The 17,638-nt window shown below is 39.5% G+C and overlaps 1 protein-coding gene across 1 annotated transcript in view; it reads right to left on the reverse strand.

Annotated features, from left to right (window-relative positions):
- Window positions 1-5,402: 5,402 nt before the first annotated feature.
- CNIH3 (cornichon family AMPA receptor auxiliary protein 3) overlaps window positions 5,403-17,638 on the reverse strand; it is a 52,613-nt gene continuing 40,377 nt past the window's right edge. Inside the window, exons 4-6 of the mRNA XM_032989424.2 lie at window positions 11,026-11,138; window positions 8,381-8,524; window positions 5,403-6,367 (exon numbers count right to left, since the gene is read on the reverse strand). Coding sequence (XP_032845315.2) covers window positions 6,340-6,367; window positions 8,381-8,524; window positions 11,026-11,138 — 285 coding nt within the window. The 3' untranslated portion in view covers window positions 5,403-6,339. The remainder of the gene's footprint in view (window positions 6,368-8,380; window positions 8,525-11,025; window positions 11,139-17,638) is intronic.

The following is a 17,638-nucleotide window of genomic DNA, read 5'->3' on the forward strand; positions in this document are numbered from 1 at the left end:
AGTCTGGTATGAACACTGGCATTACACTTATCCCTCTGAAATGCATGTTCCTCTTTGTCCTGGGTTTGAGTGAGTGGTGTTTTTGGTAGCTGAGGAGGGGGCTACAGCGGTGGTCCTTGTGAGAAGCTTCTTGAAGCGCCCCCTGCTCCAAATCGGACCCATCTCTGCACCAGGGCTGAGCCAATTAGCCATGGTGGCCGCACCTCTGCAATAATGTATTTAAGAAGGGACCTGGGAAGAGGAGTGGGAGTTGTGAGGAGGAGTTGTGACATCTATGTGATCACCAAGGTCAGTGGAAGAATGGAGGAGGAAAGGGCAGGGAGGTGTGCTGGAGCAGAGACCTCCCTGTGTCCTATGGTGAGACAGCAGGGCGACCCCCCCTGCCACCCATGGAGGTCTATGGTAGAGCAGACACTGGCATGCCATCTCAGGTGACTGTGCCCGAAGGTGGCCAGGATCCCATGGGAAGAAGCAGCCCTGGATGTTGTAATTTAGTGCTGGGAGGATTGCAACACACGGGGGAGACCCATGCCGGAGCAGCTTGGGAAGTGCTACAGCCTGTGGGAAGGACTCAAGTTGGAGGAAATTTGTGCAGGACTCTCCTGTGAGAGGGGGACCACACTGGAGCAGGGGGAATAAGTTATAGAAGCTCCCCCCACCGAAGATGGAAGGAGTGGCAGCACTGACTGCACCCCCCATTCCCTGCCCCTGAGCCACTGGGGGAGGAGGTAGAGATATCGGGAGCAGAGCTGAGCCCAGAAAGAAGGGAGGGGTGGGGGAAGATGTTTTCAAGATGTGGTAATGCTTCTCACTGTCCTACCCTGTCTGTTAAGTGTTGTTGTTAGTGTCTGTATTAAATTTATGTTCTTTTTTATTTCCCCTAACAAGTCTGTCTTTTGCCCGTGACCGTAATGGGTGAGTCATCCCTGTCTGTCCTTATCTCGAATCCTGAGCCTTTTGCTTCATTTTCTCCTTCTCAGAGCTGGCAAGGAAAAACAGTGTAAGCAGCTGTGTGGTGCTCAGTTGCCCTCTGAGCTCAAACCACAACACTCTTCCATTAATACAACTCAGTTAAACGGATGTGATATCAAGATCTAAAGGCTCGATGGGACTTTCCAGTATGAACCTGATTCCCATGTAGCTCTAGAGTAATGGACATTAACTGAAGTCTATTAATAACAACATAAAATCTCCAGTAAATTCAAAGATTTTGTATCATGCCCTATAAAAAAATTCTTTTTAGAAAAATACCTGTGTGGAGACAAAATGGAGAAATCAAAGCAATAGATTGCTAATACCCCTACTAATGTACGAGTAATCATGACTGCAACAGCAGTTGCAGATCATAACAACCTCAATGCAGTTCCTGTAAGGTGTAGGTTGAAGTACTTTTTCTTCCACTTTCAGTGACTTAGTGCAAAAGAAAGAGTATGGCCCAAGGAAACAGATGGAAAAACATTTCTGACAGCTTAAGTGCAGTTAATTATTTGTAGGCGAAGCATTCTGCTATCAGCACTGATTTGCTGTATTTGAAACTGAAACAGTCATAGCAGCAACAATTCTATTCAGCATCGCTGCAATTACCTGACTATATATAGGACAGGCAGAACCACAGAGCAACACCTTACCAACAGGGCTGCTTTTTCATCGCCTCCAGAAACAGGCAGCTACAGGCCAGCACACTGTGCAGCTACCCCTTTGGTAAGCAGCCCATTCAGGTCTCATCCTCTCAATTTTTTTCCATCTCCTACCTTTTTCCTTTAAGCAGAGTCAACAGTTACAGAAGAAAAAAATAAAAAAAAAAGGCATTATATGTATGGAAAGATTTCACAAGCTAGGTATCACCATTCTCACTTTACAGATGGTGCAAATGAGGAAAATGAATACTCATATAAGTGTGTGCTCACTGCACACCCGTTCAAAGGAGCAGAGGAAGATGACATGCTTTCTTAAGACTTTTGTGGGATTTAACTCTATCACCAGAGCATGTGAGAGAAGAAAACTACTGCTCCTAAGTAATGACATTCACCCTTCCAGAAAAAGAGACAGGAAAGGAGCAGAGTTGGGGAGGAATCTCTAGCCTCCACCAATCAACAAGGAGGAACTGGAAACAAAAAGGATGGCAGAGATTTTTTCCTCCCTTAAAAGTGTGACATGGAGAAGAGACTGCCTTGTGATCAAATATCACAGCACTTTTTCTGTTCTTCATCAACAGCTATGCAGTTCGTTACTTCCCATGCTTTGGTCAAAGTATTCCTAGCTTGTGTTTAGCCAGACACATGGCCAGGGATTAAGAGGGCAACAGGTATCTTGTATCCCTCATTCTTCCCTCCTCCATTTATGTTTCTTCTCTTATAATATGGCTGCCAAGCCTAACAGGGAAAGCAACAAATCTGGTCTTGAGAACATCCACTATAGGTGAATGCAACTGTTCAGAGACCAGACCAGACAGCCACAACACAGAAAAATCCAGGGTAGATTTCTGGAATTTTTACAGTAATCCTACACTTCCTGTTACATAACAGAGCTATTTGACTTTAGAAAAAAAAAAAAGGGGGGGGGGGTTGTTTTGTACCCTGTGACAAATCCAGAGAAACAATCCTGACGTTGTAAGAAAATTACTAATTTGAAAAACAGTATGAATATGGTATTGAAGTTTACCTGCCACTAAAGCAGCACCACCACATCATGGTTCAGCACTGGAGTGCAGCCAAGCAGTGGCAGTCTGCTGGAGTAACCCAGCAAGATACTGCAACCCACCTGGCTAACAACACAGCGCAAGGAACATGCTGTGGGCTGTATCTCACTCTGCTGTCTGTGAGGTCCACAGCACTATCAGCTTCCTGATACTGCCAGACACCTTACTCAAGGTTGAAGATACCGTGTAAGGTTGGAGATACCTGCCTCACATTAAACTTCCTCCAACTAATGCTTTGGCCAGTTTCATGAATTATTTCTGCTCAGGAGAAGTTTCACTAAATTCAATGAAAGGGAAAATATCTTCATATTAAACAATTTTGACTTTAAATTAAGATTTTTCTTGAAGAGAAAAAAAAAATGCTACTGGGAGCAGTAGGATTACTTTTCTGAATAAGGGTTATTGGAAGGAACTGAGAATGTTAGCTTTCATTGTCCATTCATAGTAAGGACTAGTTAGAGTAAGATACTTTCCAGAATACTCTGAACAGTGGTGATCATCCATTCTTAAGAAAAATTACTTTGACTGGAAAGACAACAGAGAAATCCTTTAAAGACATGAAGAATGGAGAGCTTTTATCCGGGAGGATGGAAGAAGAGATAGTTCATTGCAAACACAATGGAGGCTGGAAAGGACTGCTCTCTCTATATATCAGGGTCATAAGCATCATGAGATAAGGTGCATTTAGGCTAATGTTGGCTCAGAAATAAGTGGAATAAATTATCCAAGAATAAATTAACTCTGGAATTGCAGAAATACTTTCTAGTACCCAATCAGCAAGATCCTGGAAATGCTTGCTTTTAGCAGTAGCAGGATCAAACAAACTGTTCTGCTTTCAAGTAGGGTTTGATAAGTGTATTGATGAAGTTGCCTGAAACTGAGAAATTGTTTCAAATGACCTAGCACATCCATTCAAGTATTATGTCCTCAAAGTCACCTGAAGCTACATACAGAAGACCTACATATGTAAGTGCTTCTTGTGCAAAGTCAAGAATTAGATGCCAATGCCAGTTACAAAAACTCATAGAGGTTCTACCCAGCCTTGTAGACAAGCAATTGACCGGCTAGCAGTCTAGCTCATGTCTAAATCTCAGGATTTGAAAACTGTGTTTTCAGGCAAGACATGATCATGCTTTCACCCATTCATCCTCACAAAAAAATTCCAGGCCTTTCAATGAAACTGACTTCAAAGCACGTGTCTGGTATGTAGGAAACCTGAATTAATTTATTTCCACCTCCTACATATCCTGGGAGAAGCCTGGAAAGATTCAGTCACCTGTTCAGAGTTGAGAGTTTTATGAGGTAGCAAGATATCTAGAAGTGATTCACTGTGATTTGTTCTTGTGAATCTAGTTCCTATACTTCTGTAGAACTAGATGCTTTAGTTGGGATGTAGAGAAGAAATTTAGTTACAATCATCAGCTTTTTATGCGTTGTGCATTAATTATACCATGGCAGCAGAGCTTTATCAGTTAGCTCTGTAACAACCCAGTGAAGTTTCTTGGCTCAAGCACACTCCAAGTGAATACACCTATATTGCTTGCAGGATCATTGTGATTTCAAGAGCAGTTTAGCCACTTCTGTAGTGTGTACAATCCAAACTTCTGAACCATAAGAGCCCAAATTAGCATCCCAAGTAACCTGATTTGGCAGTCTTGTTTTGTGCTTCCTCAACTGGTAATGATACGTTGTAAGAAGTTAAACTACATCCACTAAAACTTACTGGCTGTCTGTACTTGTAAATTAACGAATGTCTGCACCTGGGACAACTTGATCATCTAAATATTGTTAGAATGACCCCTGGTATAATTTTTGTGCAGGCCAGCTAGCACTCTTCCAAGCAATGTCTAAGCATGACTGGGGAGTTGGCATGGTCCAGGGGCAGACAGTTTGCATGCAGCAGCTGTGCTTTGCAGGCTAACAGGATTTAATTTTGTTAACGTAGCCAGATGAGAGCAGAAAGAGTCTTGGCACTGTACACATGCAGTAACTCTGGCTCAGCTTGGACCTTGCTAGACATAAGATGTCTCCATTCAGCCACTGCTTCTGCACCATGCTCTGAAACAGGGTATGTCAGCACAGAGGCAGTGCTGAATGTGAGACTGCATCTCTCCTGCTCAAGTCCTGTGCCCAAATTGAAAAGTCCTCAGAGTTTTGTCCAAGAAAAATCTATTGGCTTTTAATAGCCAGACCAAACTCAGCAGGGCCAACAATGAGCTAGTGCTAACAAGACCAGCTATAACCAAGCTGGGATACAGATGGGCCTCTCTGCACTGTTCTCTGCAGCATCCCTGGCAGCAACGTACCTTATTAGCTCATTCACAATGCATGATCCAAGTTGGTCTCTGTGCAAGAACTGGTGTTAAATCTTGATCTTACAGGTTTGCCTACTACTCAGAGCATCAGTGGCTGCATTGAAATACCTTAGTGACTTTGAGGGAACCAGCCCTGGTCCACTAGGTTCAGCGTTGAAATATGTTTAGCAGCAGTTCTGGACACTTGATGCCTTTGACCTGTCAAACAAATGGATTAACCTAAAATATAAATAGAGTATTTATGTAGATGTCTATTTGTATATACATATGTATATATATAAAGATATACAGCCCACATTTGAATTTAAATGAGAATTATATGATAAAATTTAAAAACTTTTAAATTATAAAAAACTGAACATCTTTCAATAGAAACCTCATACAAGACAAAAACATTTTGTACATTTGTTTCAGCTTAAATTTGACAGCAGAAATAAAGCTGCAAAACAGAATGACGGACCATGATAGCTGGTCCAGTATTTTGTTATCCAGCATTGTGATGAATATAATACCTATGTTACAATCCTCCTTCACATATGTAGCTTTTGAGACTCTATTCTGATAAGTGCTTGGCATGATTAGGTGAAACCCTGTGTATTTATATATATATATATATATGTATCACTGTATGTTATTGGTGCATCACAGATGAAGTACAGAAATATACTGGATGTTCTCCTAGAGAAATAGCGTATCATTAGAAAACAGAACACTGCAACTGCAAATTCTTTTGCTATTGTTGTTATGCGTGGGAAAAAAACAAACACTGAAGCAATTTCCACAAGACTTGACATCCTCGTTTGATTAGTGTCATGTGAACATCCCTGCAGAATGGTCACACATCTGAATTCCAGTTGGTGCTCATTTTCAGAATGTGTTGTAGAGCTGTTCTTTCTGTATAAGATGATCTTGCCCTCTGCTTCCTCTGTTCAGAACAGGCATTAAGAAAAGAAACTTTGCTCCCTGGAATATAGTAGGGACTATAGTCTACAATGAATCCACTAAACCAAGCAGCATTAACCCTGGAAAGGTGAATAGTGGTGCAACTTAGCCCACCTTGTTGCATTTTTGTTTTGTTTTGCTTGGGTTTTGAAAATCATTTACTGCAACACAATGAGAAACAGGAGAAAACACAGTCAACTCAGCCATTCTCCCGTGTTATTCTGCTTCTTCTTGCTGGAACTCTGTTTCATGTACTCTATTTACTTCTTGGGTTCAAAGTCTTCCTCTCTTTGCTTTTTTTTTTATTAATCATGCATATCTTGGCTCACTTGTTCTTGTACCTCCAGCCTTTGTTGTTTTCAGTCTTTAATGATGATCTTTCAGTTATGAGCTCACCAAAGTGTAGATCATGCTGAACGTAAAAGAAAGACAGAATATGAAAGTATCCTTTTGAAGCATACAGAGCGCTTTGATTTTTATAACCCTTTACTGTCTGTCCCTCAGGTCTGACTGTAATGGCCCATGCTTTCCTTTGCATTCTTTCTATCTCTCTAAAGCATCTTAATTACGGTGTATTCAAGACGGGTATCAAAAAGCACTCAAGAAATAACAAATTCATTATCGACATCCTACTGCACCACAAGCTGTGTTTGAGCTTATTAAAGTGTAGTCTGATGCCTGAATTTGAACAGTGAAGAAACAAAACCATTTTGCTTTAGCATGTTTGATCTTTAAAACTTCAACCAGCAACTCTCAGCAGGGCAGGCAAGGTTTCCCATGAAACTGCATTATTTTGTTTCCTTTGGAAAAAACCCCATGCAGTAGAAGAAACATAAAATGCAGATACCAGCTGGAGTGAATCCATACATACTAAATGCAACTCTGAAAAGAAAAGAAATTGCAATATATTGCTATGGCTCCATTTCACAGCAATTCTAATTCTGACAATATCCAGGAAAGCACAGCAAAATTGAATGTAGTTAATACTGTTTTATTTAGCACCAGGCAGTGGATTTTGGATTACAGCCACATTTTAGAATGAAGGAAGCAAGACTCAGAGGAAGCTGCACAACAGTAGACTCCTATGCTACAGCAAACTGCACAGCTGACTTTGACAGGGTCTTTTAGACATCACAAAAATGTGGAGTTAAAAACGCTTCTCTCTCAAGCCATGCCTTGTCATCTCTCCTTGCACTACCAACAAGAGCTTCTCCAGCATAACTACCAAGCTTTCCACTCTCAGCCCCGTGAAGAGGACTGGTGGGCAAAGGTGCTCAGCCCAAACCCACAAAGCTACTGGATGCTAAACTTCTGCTCAGATTCTCATGCCCCGTCCATCCTAGTGTGAATTAGGCACCTACCATCTTCTGTGAGACTGGGCCCTTCTACTTTCTCTCTCTCATGTATGCAGACACAGGCACATACACATGCACATGTGGACAGAAAACTCTTTTCCATAGTATTTAAAACTAAAATTGAGAAACAATAGCCTGCAGCAATGACTCCTCAGGATATGAGGAACAACAGAACAGATAACGGACCAGTAATCAAAGGAGAAATAACATTTATCTTCTTCCACCAGCACATAAGCTTGCCTTACAGGGGGATTACTGCATGCAAGACTGGCTTGAAGAGGTACTCTATGCAAATACATTATGGAAGAAGGAGTAGAAGAAAGGCATCATAAAAGAACACCTCCATTGAAAGTGTGTTAACCTTTGTTGTCAAGTAGTTTTATGATGTGATTGCAGCAGTGACTAAAAGCACACAGATTCTGTCAAGGCCTTACCTTAAATATGATACTCACATACTCTTGCACTGGGCATTTGTGACTGTGCACCAAGGACATCTGACAGCTAAAAGGGGCAGGGGGACAACACACAACTGGGGTCCGTATCTTCAAGATGGTATTTAAATTAGGGGTTTGGACCACACACAGGCTTACTCTGTCATGAAACGGATTGTGTAGGAATGACTACAGGCATGGTGCACCCTGTGTTCCTACCCACTGTTGACCATTTACTTGTCATCTTGAGCATCACTGCACCAGCAGATGTAGTATTTTTCTTATGATTCTCTTGAATAATAAGAACATTATCATTTTCATATGATGTAATGTCATTATCATAACATTTGCTATTTAACCCATTCTAAGAGACTATGCAGAGGAGGAAGAAGTTTTTTACTTTGGGTTGGCCCTGAGGCCTGGCTCAGGCCTTGGACAAACGCTTAATGTTCTGTACTAAGGTGTCAGCAGATATAAGCACATGCTTCTGTAAGTGAGAATGCTTCCCTGAATCAAGTTCAGAAGCAAGGTTTATAAGACTAAGGAAATGGGCCAGTTGGTTCCAGCCATTCTTAAATACAATTTCACATTTCAACTGAAAAGCAGCTAATATTTCCTTAGTGAGATGACCAGACTTACCAGTACAGATAGTAGAAGAAGGAAAGGAGATAGAAAGCTAGCTTACACCAGGCCTCTTTTTGACAGTAACTCAAGGTATCTGCATTCATGACTGCAGGTGGATCATATGCTAGCTCTGAACTATCTGCTGGGCAACGAAAATACCTGAAAGAGTAGGAGAAGACATCTGGAATGACTCTGTAATATTGTGTATTAAATATGTGCACATATACACCCTACTGATCACCAGCTCAGAGGACAACCATTTTCTATGATACAAGAGAATTTTCCTCTCTTTTTCAAGCCTCTATTTCTGGACGCTGTTAAAAGACTGTTCTTATACAACCAAGCAACTCATGAATGTGGACTTTCTGTGTTCTATTAATTCTTTAGATTGAAACATACCCCCTTCCTATATAGTTATTTCTGGCTTACTTACTAACAACTAACATATTGTGAGTGACATTATGTGGCAGCTTGTGATCACAGCATGGAGGAAGGATTACTGGGCTTTAACTGCATCTACACAACTGATTTCAGACATGATGAAAGGTGACAGTCTCAACCAACTGATAGCTCAGTTCCTCCAAATCTGAAAGGAAAAAAGTCAATATGGAGTAATGTAAGAGCTGGCTGACTAATGTTTTCTACATATAGCACTGCTCAAAAATTTTTCATCCAATAATTTTAATTGGAAAACGTTTTTCTTCTCACACAGGAGAAATTTCTAATTATTCTCATCGATTACTGGATGTTTGAGAAAACCCTGACAAAAGAACTTTTTTGGCAAAGGAGCTTTTGTCTCTTTACTTTGCAGTAAAAAGCAGAAGCAAACCAAAAAAAGAAGTCGAGAAAGTTAATAAGTTGCTTTAAGATCAGCATGACTCAGATGAAATACTGTTATTTTTGTTGCTTTGAAACAGTAAACACTGAAGATTGTTGGGATTACTTATAGGTAAACAGACAGACAGATAGATATAAAACCCCCAAACAAGTGACCACCAGGAAACTTGGTATGCAAATGTTCTCATAATAACTTTTCATTCCTCCCTTTCAATATTAGCCACATCCACTTACAATCTCTAATAACATTACAAATTCTTTTACAGATACCACTGATGAAACCTTGCTTAATTATCTTCATTGGGATGAACATATTACATAGTATCTTCCCATGGCTTTGTGCAGGACTTTATCAATGAACCCAAACCAGTCTGTGGTTAAACCAGCAGAAATTATGGGGTAATTATAGCAAAGTATGTGGAGAATCATGGAAACAAATACAATCAAAAGTTCTCTTCAAAGGATAATACCATTATTTAGAGTCTAACTGTTTCCACCATGGACATAAAGTAAAATTTTAAAAATTTGTTTTAAAAAACTTCTTAAACCAGTATTATTGTCACACTTTGATTGTTAGCCCTTAGTAAAACAGCACCATAAAACATTATTATTGCACCAAACCGATAGGAAGAAAAGTACTCGTAGCTTCATCTAATTTAGATTTCTGAGAACTATACTGGCACTGAATGACACACTTTATCATATGCCTCTCCAAGCTTTTGCAGAAAATAGTGTAGAAAAGCTACTACTTTTTATCTCCTGGTTGAGATAATGGTTTTGTCTTCTTTACAGAACTATTCTTCAGGCTACTTCGCAACAGGAGATATCTGCTACCACATGTATCTTTGTAACACAAAGAGAACGTGACAGACAAAAGTCATCTGTGCTTTTACAAATATTGTGGAAATGCAAATCTAGTAAAGACTCCAGACTGACAACCACAAAAAAAGATATCTCTTGGTTATCTTCAGAGGCAACAGAAGGCTGATCCTCTACTAGAATGCAGAGGAAGATGCAGCAGCAGCAGCTGCACTGCCTGTCCAAAAAAAAAAAAAAAACATTAAAGCTACTCAACAGCAGGTCCTACATGATCAATTCTGAAAGCCTCTCAGTGAATAGAAACACAATGCAGAAATCCAGAGCAGAAACACTCCCCACTTTTTCATGTGGGCAGGGTGAAGACAACAGCTCTTCATCTACTGCAATCCCTACATCAAGAGTCTCTAAGAGACCTCTCTTGCAGAACAGAAATTCTCCACTGTACAGCAATAAACAACTTATTTTATAGTGGAAAAAAAAAAAAAAAAAAAAGCACGAAGCTGCCAAAGAAGATGAAGATGAGAAGCAAAATTCTGTCAACCTGTCCAGTCTTTATTTTACAACCCCAGTGGAAAGGTTTCCTTGCTGGGGCTGAATGAATCGGTCCAGTATTTTTCAGATATGAACTACCTTACAACTCCCCATATGTGAAGTATTTAGAGCCTCACCAAGTTCCACTTTCAAATTCTAGCCTACTTAATTTCCAAGTTTTCATTCGGTTGTGGTGAGTGCATCCTGACACCCTTCAGAATACTAATCCAAGTCAGTAACGCAAAACCATGTTTATATTATTATGTGTTTTCTTTACCCCTCCCAAATGTTCATGAAAAATATTTACTTTTTCTCTGGAAACATAAGTTTCAGCTGCTTCTAGGCAAAAGCTGCTAGGCAAAATACATTCAGCCATACTCTTTTCACTGCACATCATTGTTCATACGATCTGCATGTGTGCTGAGCTGGCAAATAAGGCTAACAAGCAGTGAGCATATAAAAGATGGGCTTACCTCCAGAAGTGATAAAAAAGCAAAGGAACATTTAACCCCAGCGTGAGCCACTCTTGAGCACACAAAAACATTATGCAGAAGAGACTATGGATAGAGTACTCCGGCAACACCAACTAAAAAGAAAGGAACAGAAATAACAGATGTCAGTAAAACACCTTTTTGGTTTTAGCCATTAGTTGTTTTCAGAAAACAAACCATGTCTGCAAATCTCCCCTGTGTCTGTCCCTGGACATATCTCAGTTGACAGACAGCTTGACTATGGGCAATGAGCACAAGATGCAGTGCCACGTTTGTTCAGGTTCTAACCGTGGCTGTACTCCAGGGGCTTGTTGAGAGGCATGGGACAAACCACTTAGTGTCTTAGCTGGTGCTCCAGATTCCTGTCCACAAAATGTAGATTATATTACTGCCTCCCTCACAGAAGCATCATGAGACTAAATAGGTGTCTGTAAAAGAGTTCTTAAAGAACTAAGTTTCATTACTGATGCATTCAGAAAGGAAACAGTAAAGCTATTACTGAAGCTTCCCTTCTATATTGGAGGAATGTCCTTGGAAAAACAAAAGGTTGCTTCTACTATTTTGATATGTTATATACACCCTGAAGAGATCAAATCCATTACTAAGTCAGCATTGCAAGCTAAAACCCACTACGACAGGAAACTCACTTCCTCAGTAAATCCATGGCTCCTCACACTACTTGTTTCAGACCCAAGATGATTCTTTCTACTAAAAGAGAAAGTGAGTGGGCAGCTGGCAGAAGCAGAAATTTGTGATGTTGATTCAGAGTAGTTATTTCTAAAGGCATTTTGCTTTTTTCACTGCTTTCCCATTTCTTAGCTGGCTTTCTTTTCTTGTTTTCTTCCAATGCCTTTTCTCAAAAATCTCTATTTCTTTTCTTCAAGTCATAGATGAGATTAATTTCCAGCAGAACATACTTCTCAAAGCTAGACAATCCCATACACAGTTTATCTGCATCTCTTGCTGCCTCTTGGAGCTACATCAACCAAAGTTAAATCACAAAAAGCATTTGAGGGGCTGCTTCTGATATAAATTAATTTTCATCTGTCAAATAATTTAAGTGAGCCCTATTTTTTAAAACAATGTAAATCCTACTATACAGCTACTCCCAATGCCTACCTACTCCCACGAAGCTGTACTGCAATAAATTCCATCTTCTTGGTTCTAGAAGTATTTCCACCTCACATGAAACATATTTTTTTGTTTTCATTTAACTTCACTACTTGAAATAATTAACACGTTTGGATATCTCTGTGTCTATGCCTTCAACTTAAAAATTCTCAAAAGTTTATCTTATGTGGATGACAAATCATAATACAATTACACAGTTCAGATTCCAGATGGTAGTTATTTATCACTGCTGGATTTTTTTTTTCATTTTTAGAATGCGATTTACAACATGACTATAACCTTTCCCTAAAGAATGATTCATCTTCATCACAAATTGCAGACAAGAAAGGTCTTCATGATGTACATCTACCCACTAAACATCACAACACTTAAAAGTATATTACATTCATTATCAAGTATTTGATTTCTGATTTCAACATGATCCACAAACTTAGCAAGAACATAACCCTGGTGCCTGATCAGTGGGCTGGCTGGCAATAACAGGGAAGGAAACCCATGGTGAAAATTATGCAGAGCTTAAAAAACAAAACAAAACAGAAAGTCTGCTGTGAAGCTAGAAAGGAAACAAAGGAAGCAGTGAAATTTCAGAAACAGACTCACTTTCCAGTCACAGTTTCTGGTGCAAATTAAATCTAACTATGCTTTTGATAGAACAACAAATGGGCCATTTATGTCTCTTCAACCTTTTATTGGAGTGATATTTTCCTGTGGACATAAATAAAGGATCAGTGCTGATCACAGTTTCTGAAGAGAATTCATGCAAAGAAGCAAACAAAGCCCAGCCTACAAAGCCAATTACAGTTTATATTCAGGCAATTTACCTAAGAGACCAAATCTAAAAGGAGGTGAGAGAACTGAAAGCATAAAGTGTAGAAAGGCAGGAACAGCAAGGCTTGTGAGGAAAAGTAAACTGATTAACTAAATAACAACACTGCCCCAGTACTTGGCTGTAAGAGTCATACTGCAGTTTGACAACAATGTCCTCTAAAACCAAAGGAAACTTTCAATCAGCTTTAGCAAACACAGGATTCAGCTCCTGGAGAGAAGAAATCTGGCTGGGAAACAAGCAACAGTCAATCCTTGTTGTTCCTGCTGAGGTAGTTAACTGCAATAGTAATTTCTGTGATACAGATAGCTGTGCAATAGGAATTAAGCTAAAGTCTTTAATTCATTCATGGGGGAGCATATGAAGCTGTCAGATGGTAAACATGTTAGGATATAAATAGTAGACTTCTATTTTGAACCAGGACCACCCTGATTCAGAAAATGACCTCTGCTTTCTGACACAGCTCAAGGGGAAGTCTTGAGATGGTTAAAGAACATGGAGTTGAAGGAGGAACTGGCAAAGTAGCACAATTCTTAAGGGCTGCAACTTGGTCACTTTGAATCCCAAGCTAATGGCATTACAAGTTTATCATCAGAAATTCTGCTGGCTGAGATTTACCTGTGGAAAACCACAGGAAAAGGAAGCCAGATTCTAGACCAAAATGCTGCTAATCAGAAACACCTTTTGCTGTAACATAAGCAAGGGAAAGAAACTACAATACCTTTCTAAGTTTTGGTCTGATATGTATAGTTAAGTAAATATCCGTTATCAGTAAATATTCAAAATCCTTATCCACAATCTATCATTTGCATTTAAAACGTAAAATCTTAGGTAGATATCATACTCATATCATTACTGTCTCATCATAAATATTCAATACATCCTCATACAAAGTAGTACACACATACATGCACACGTAGATAAATTCTTCCCCTCTAATTCCAAAAAAAATAAGGCAGGCTTTGCTATATATAGACATCTAGGTTTGGCTGAACTAAAGCATGGAAAAACAAGCACTGAAGCTAAGCACCTGTCAGCAGCTTCTTTATGTTTATATGAATACAAAGACCTCTGCAGATAGCAACTGCAGAAGGGCATCTCTCGGGAAGTTCAGTCCTAAATAATTTTACACAGTTTCTTATTTCCTAAAGATACTCTGTTGTTCTTATACAAAAGATAAACCCATCTTTTTCTGTCAGTACTTTTCCTCATTCTGTTTATTACATATGGATACCTCCTCAAATGTAATTTTGCTTTTGCAGAATATTATATCATTTTTACATGGAATGACTCTTACACTTTGTCTTGCCAGGGAACAGGACATATAAAATCCCTTGCAGAAACCAAAACTGGGAAGATATTATAGCAGGAATAGTAATCTCCCTTCATTAGTGCTATTAAATTCTCACGCCTAGTAAATGAACTGCAAGAAGTGAATCAAACTGTTTTCCCAGTCACTGTTAAGCCACTGAAATGTCAAGACCTCATGCTTCTTTCCAGCACTTTGCTTAGGACCAACACTCCCTAGTGCTACGCAATAACAGTAATTCTCACAGAATTGCTGTTTCTTCCCGCAAAAGACTCTGAGTCTACATCAGTCTCCATCTGTGCATGCCAGCCTCTGTACTGTAACCACAGATCTTACACTGTACGCAAAAATTGCCAGCCATTAGACACTCTACCCTTCCCAGGGTTTCTGAGAGTCTTCATTATGCTGTTAGAGGCTGAGACAACTTCTCTTCTTAATGCCTGACATCTCACCCCACAGATGGCAGGAAAAAAACTGCAGGGAAGTGGAAGTTGAATCTCCTTCATGTAATGTAACATCTCTGGTGATTACCCAAGTGGAAACAAATTGTTCACCTTACAAACACAGAGGGCCTTTTCCATCCACCTAAAAGCAACAAGAAACTGAAAACACCATGCATGCATTGAATCACCTCAGAGCCCCATATTAGGCCTGAGCTAAGCACAGGCTGCTTTATTGCAGTGGCTAACGTGCTGCACGTCCTTCCACTAAAGGATGGCCACATCTTGCCATTGTGGTGCTCACTCTGCTGTTTTTTCCACCATATCTCTTGCTAAAGCTGACGTGTAGAATTTTTCCTCATCAGTAGAAGGGAAAGAGGCAACGGACATGTACCCAAGGTTTTCAGAACACAAGAGTTACTTTAATTATACTTTAAAGCCCTCCCTAACAGAGCCTGCCAGAGCTAACCCAGGTTACTGAGGAGTATAAACTGCTGAATTAAAGACATTGTGAGACCAAAGGAAGACAATTATTTACATGACTCTGAAATTCTGCTAATTGAACAACATAGACTACAAAAGTCAGAAATGTAGTGCAAGCAAATGAGAAAAAAAAAAAAAAAAAAAAAAAAGCAGGAACACACAGAAAAATAGTAGCAGCATGTGCATTAGCCTAGACCAGGCACGTATGTAGGATGTACGTATGTTGAAACAAACAAATCATATCTGTTTTCTTCTGATGTTGCACAAACCAAAGAAGCAGGGTCAGCTGTGCATAATTTATATACACGGATCATAAATCTTAACATTTGCAACAGTTTAAACATACTGCTTGCATTGATCAAACACATGAAACATTAAATTTGCTGTTGAAATACAGGAAGGCTTCCCACTTACATGTTCTAGTGTATCCTTCTAATTTACTTTAAATGATTTGAGTTACTTGACCTTCAAAAACTCCTCTGAAAGGCTGCCCTAGAGCCCAATACAATGCTGTCACAGTAAATACACTAAGGTTTTCAGTCCAAAATTTCAGATTCGATTTCTTACAGTTCTCCTGTTAAAATCCACACTTGCTTGTGTCTCTACAATCTCTATTCTCTAGTTGCTTATAGCAATTACTTAGAAATTCAGTGGTGTAGTTATAGTTTTGTGCTATAATAATTTTAACCAAAGTATTTTAAGTAATTCAAAACCATTTTATGCAAACCCCTAGAAGTATTTAGCAGTTTGCTACATATATGTGTGCAATTAGCTGAAGAGAAAATGTTGGGAAAATCATTTCCAGATCATCACAAGAACAACCTGCAGCTGAACCTACTAAGTTCACATATACAGATTTATATTTCATGTGCAGGAGAGCTATGGTGCATACACGCAAGACTCAATGTTACGGACCAAATGCAGAACAGAAATAAAAGAAAGGGTATAACATCTATGTTTTTACCCCTCCATCTTTCTAGATCACAATGAAGTGAAGCAGTAAAGAGCCAATGCTTTGTAAAGGAAATCTCATCATTGTAATGCACTATTGGAATTTCTTGAAACAGTATTAAGTGGATGTGAACATAAGTCACTCCACAGCACAAATACCAGACAGTGAAATGAATAACACAAAGAACCTAATTATCATTCTCACAAAGCACTCCATATCTATCTGAAACACAGAACCAGATCTAATATTATAATAAAAGATTTCTGGATGCTCTTTCCATCTCAGCTACTAAACACATCTACCTTTAGGCCTATCATTTAAATTCTCACTGTCTTATTTTTGCCTTCTGCAACATGGGGATAATAAGATTTAAAATTTATAGATTCCACTAGAGCCAGTTTATGACTAGAACATCTAAGTTTTGTCATAATACAAATAATAACTTTAACAAGAGTGACAGCAGAAGATCAGGTCTTTATGAAACATTCATCAGGAATATCTATAAATACTTCTATATTGCAGAGTCTATGGGAGGTCGTAACAGCCAGCAGGTAAAAAGGTTATGAAACAGATTTTAAAAAAAGACTCTCCAATATAAGGCCTGCGGGGCACCAGCACAATTCAAAAAGTGCCCCGTCCTTGGAAGGCACGTCATTAAGGCAGATGTGCTGTGATCTTACAAGTGTATCTCCTCTGCTAACTGTTCTTTTCCTCTCAGCAGGGATCAGGAGATATCTTCACAACCTTTCTTTTTTTTTCACGTTAATTCAGAACCAGTAACACAAGCTGGGTTGGCAACCCTGGAGTGTGAACTTCTCTAATTTTCCCAATACTGACACGAAATAGGGTAACAAATGCTTTCTTGCCCTACCTCACTATTGTGTTTCAGACCCAGCCAGCCAGGACGCCCCACAGCTGGGTTATTCCAAGAGCTCATGCCCTCTTTGTCTGCTCTCCCCAAACTGGTGAGAATGACAATTAGTACCACAGCTGCTCATTAGGGTCTCAAAAACCAGCCTCTCATTTCAGAGGCAGGTCTGTGAATGCAGAGATCTCAGTGATTATTAAAATGAAGTTCAGCCATCTGCACGGCACAGGAAGGGCCCTCAGGTCTTCTCCTGGGGGTCGGCCTAAGATTGACGGTTTCATAAATGCTGAAAACTAAGTGTTCACTAAAGGGCTCTTTCCATATCTGGTGTGTAAAGACTGTCAGTCTGAGGAAGCAGATTTGGTACGGTGGAGACATGGTAAAGACAATCCCTGACCTGCTATTCTAACAGCTTTATTGAAAACATCAGCATCTAAATGCAAGGTAGGACATTTAACTCCCAGCAGAAACAATTTTCATCCATATAACAGGCACAATGTAAAAACATTGCACTCTATTTTTAGATACTATATTGCTTTTTATAATTGCACAGTGGCTTTATAGGGTCTGATCCTGACTTAAATTC

This window comes from Tyto alba, unplaced genomic scaffold, assembly GCF_018691265.1.
Source record: "Tyto alba isolate M040663 unplaced genomic scaffold, T.alba_DEE_v4.0 Super-Scaffold_16, whole genome shotgun sequence".
In the NCBI taxonomy this organism is placed as follows: Eukaryota; Metazoa; Chordata; class Aves; order Strigiformes; family Tytonidae; genus Tyto; species Tyto alba.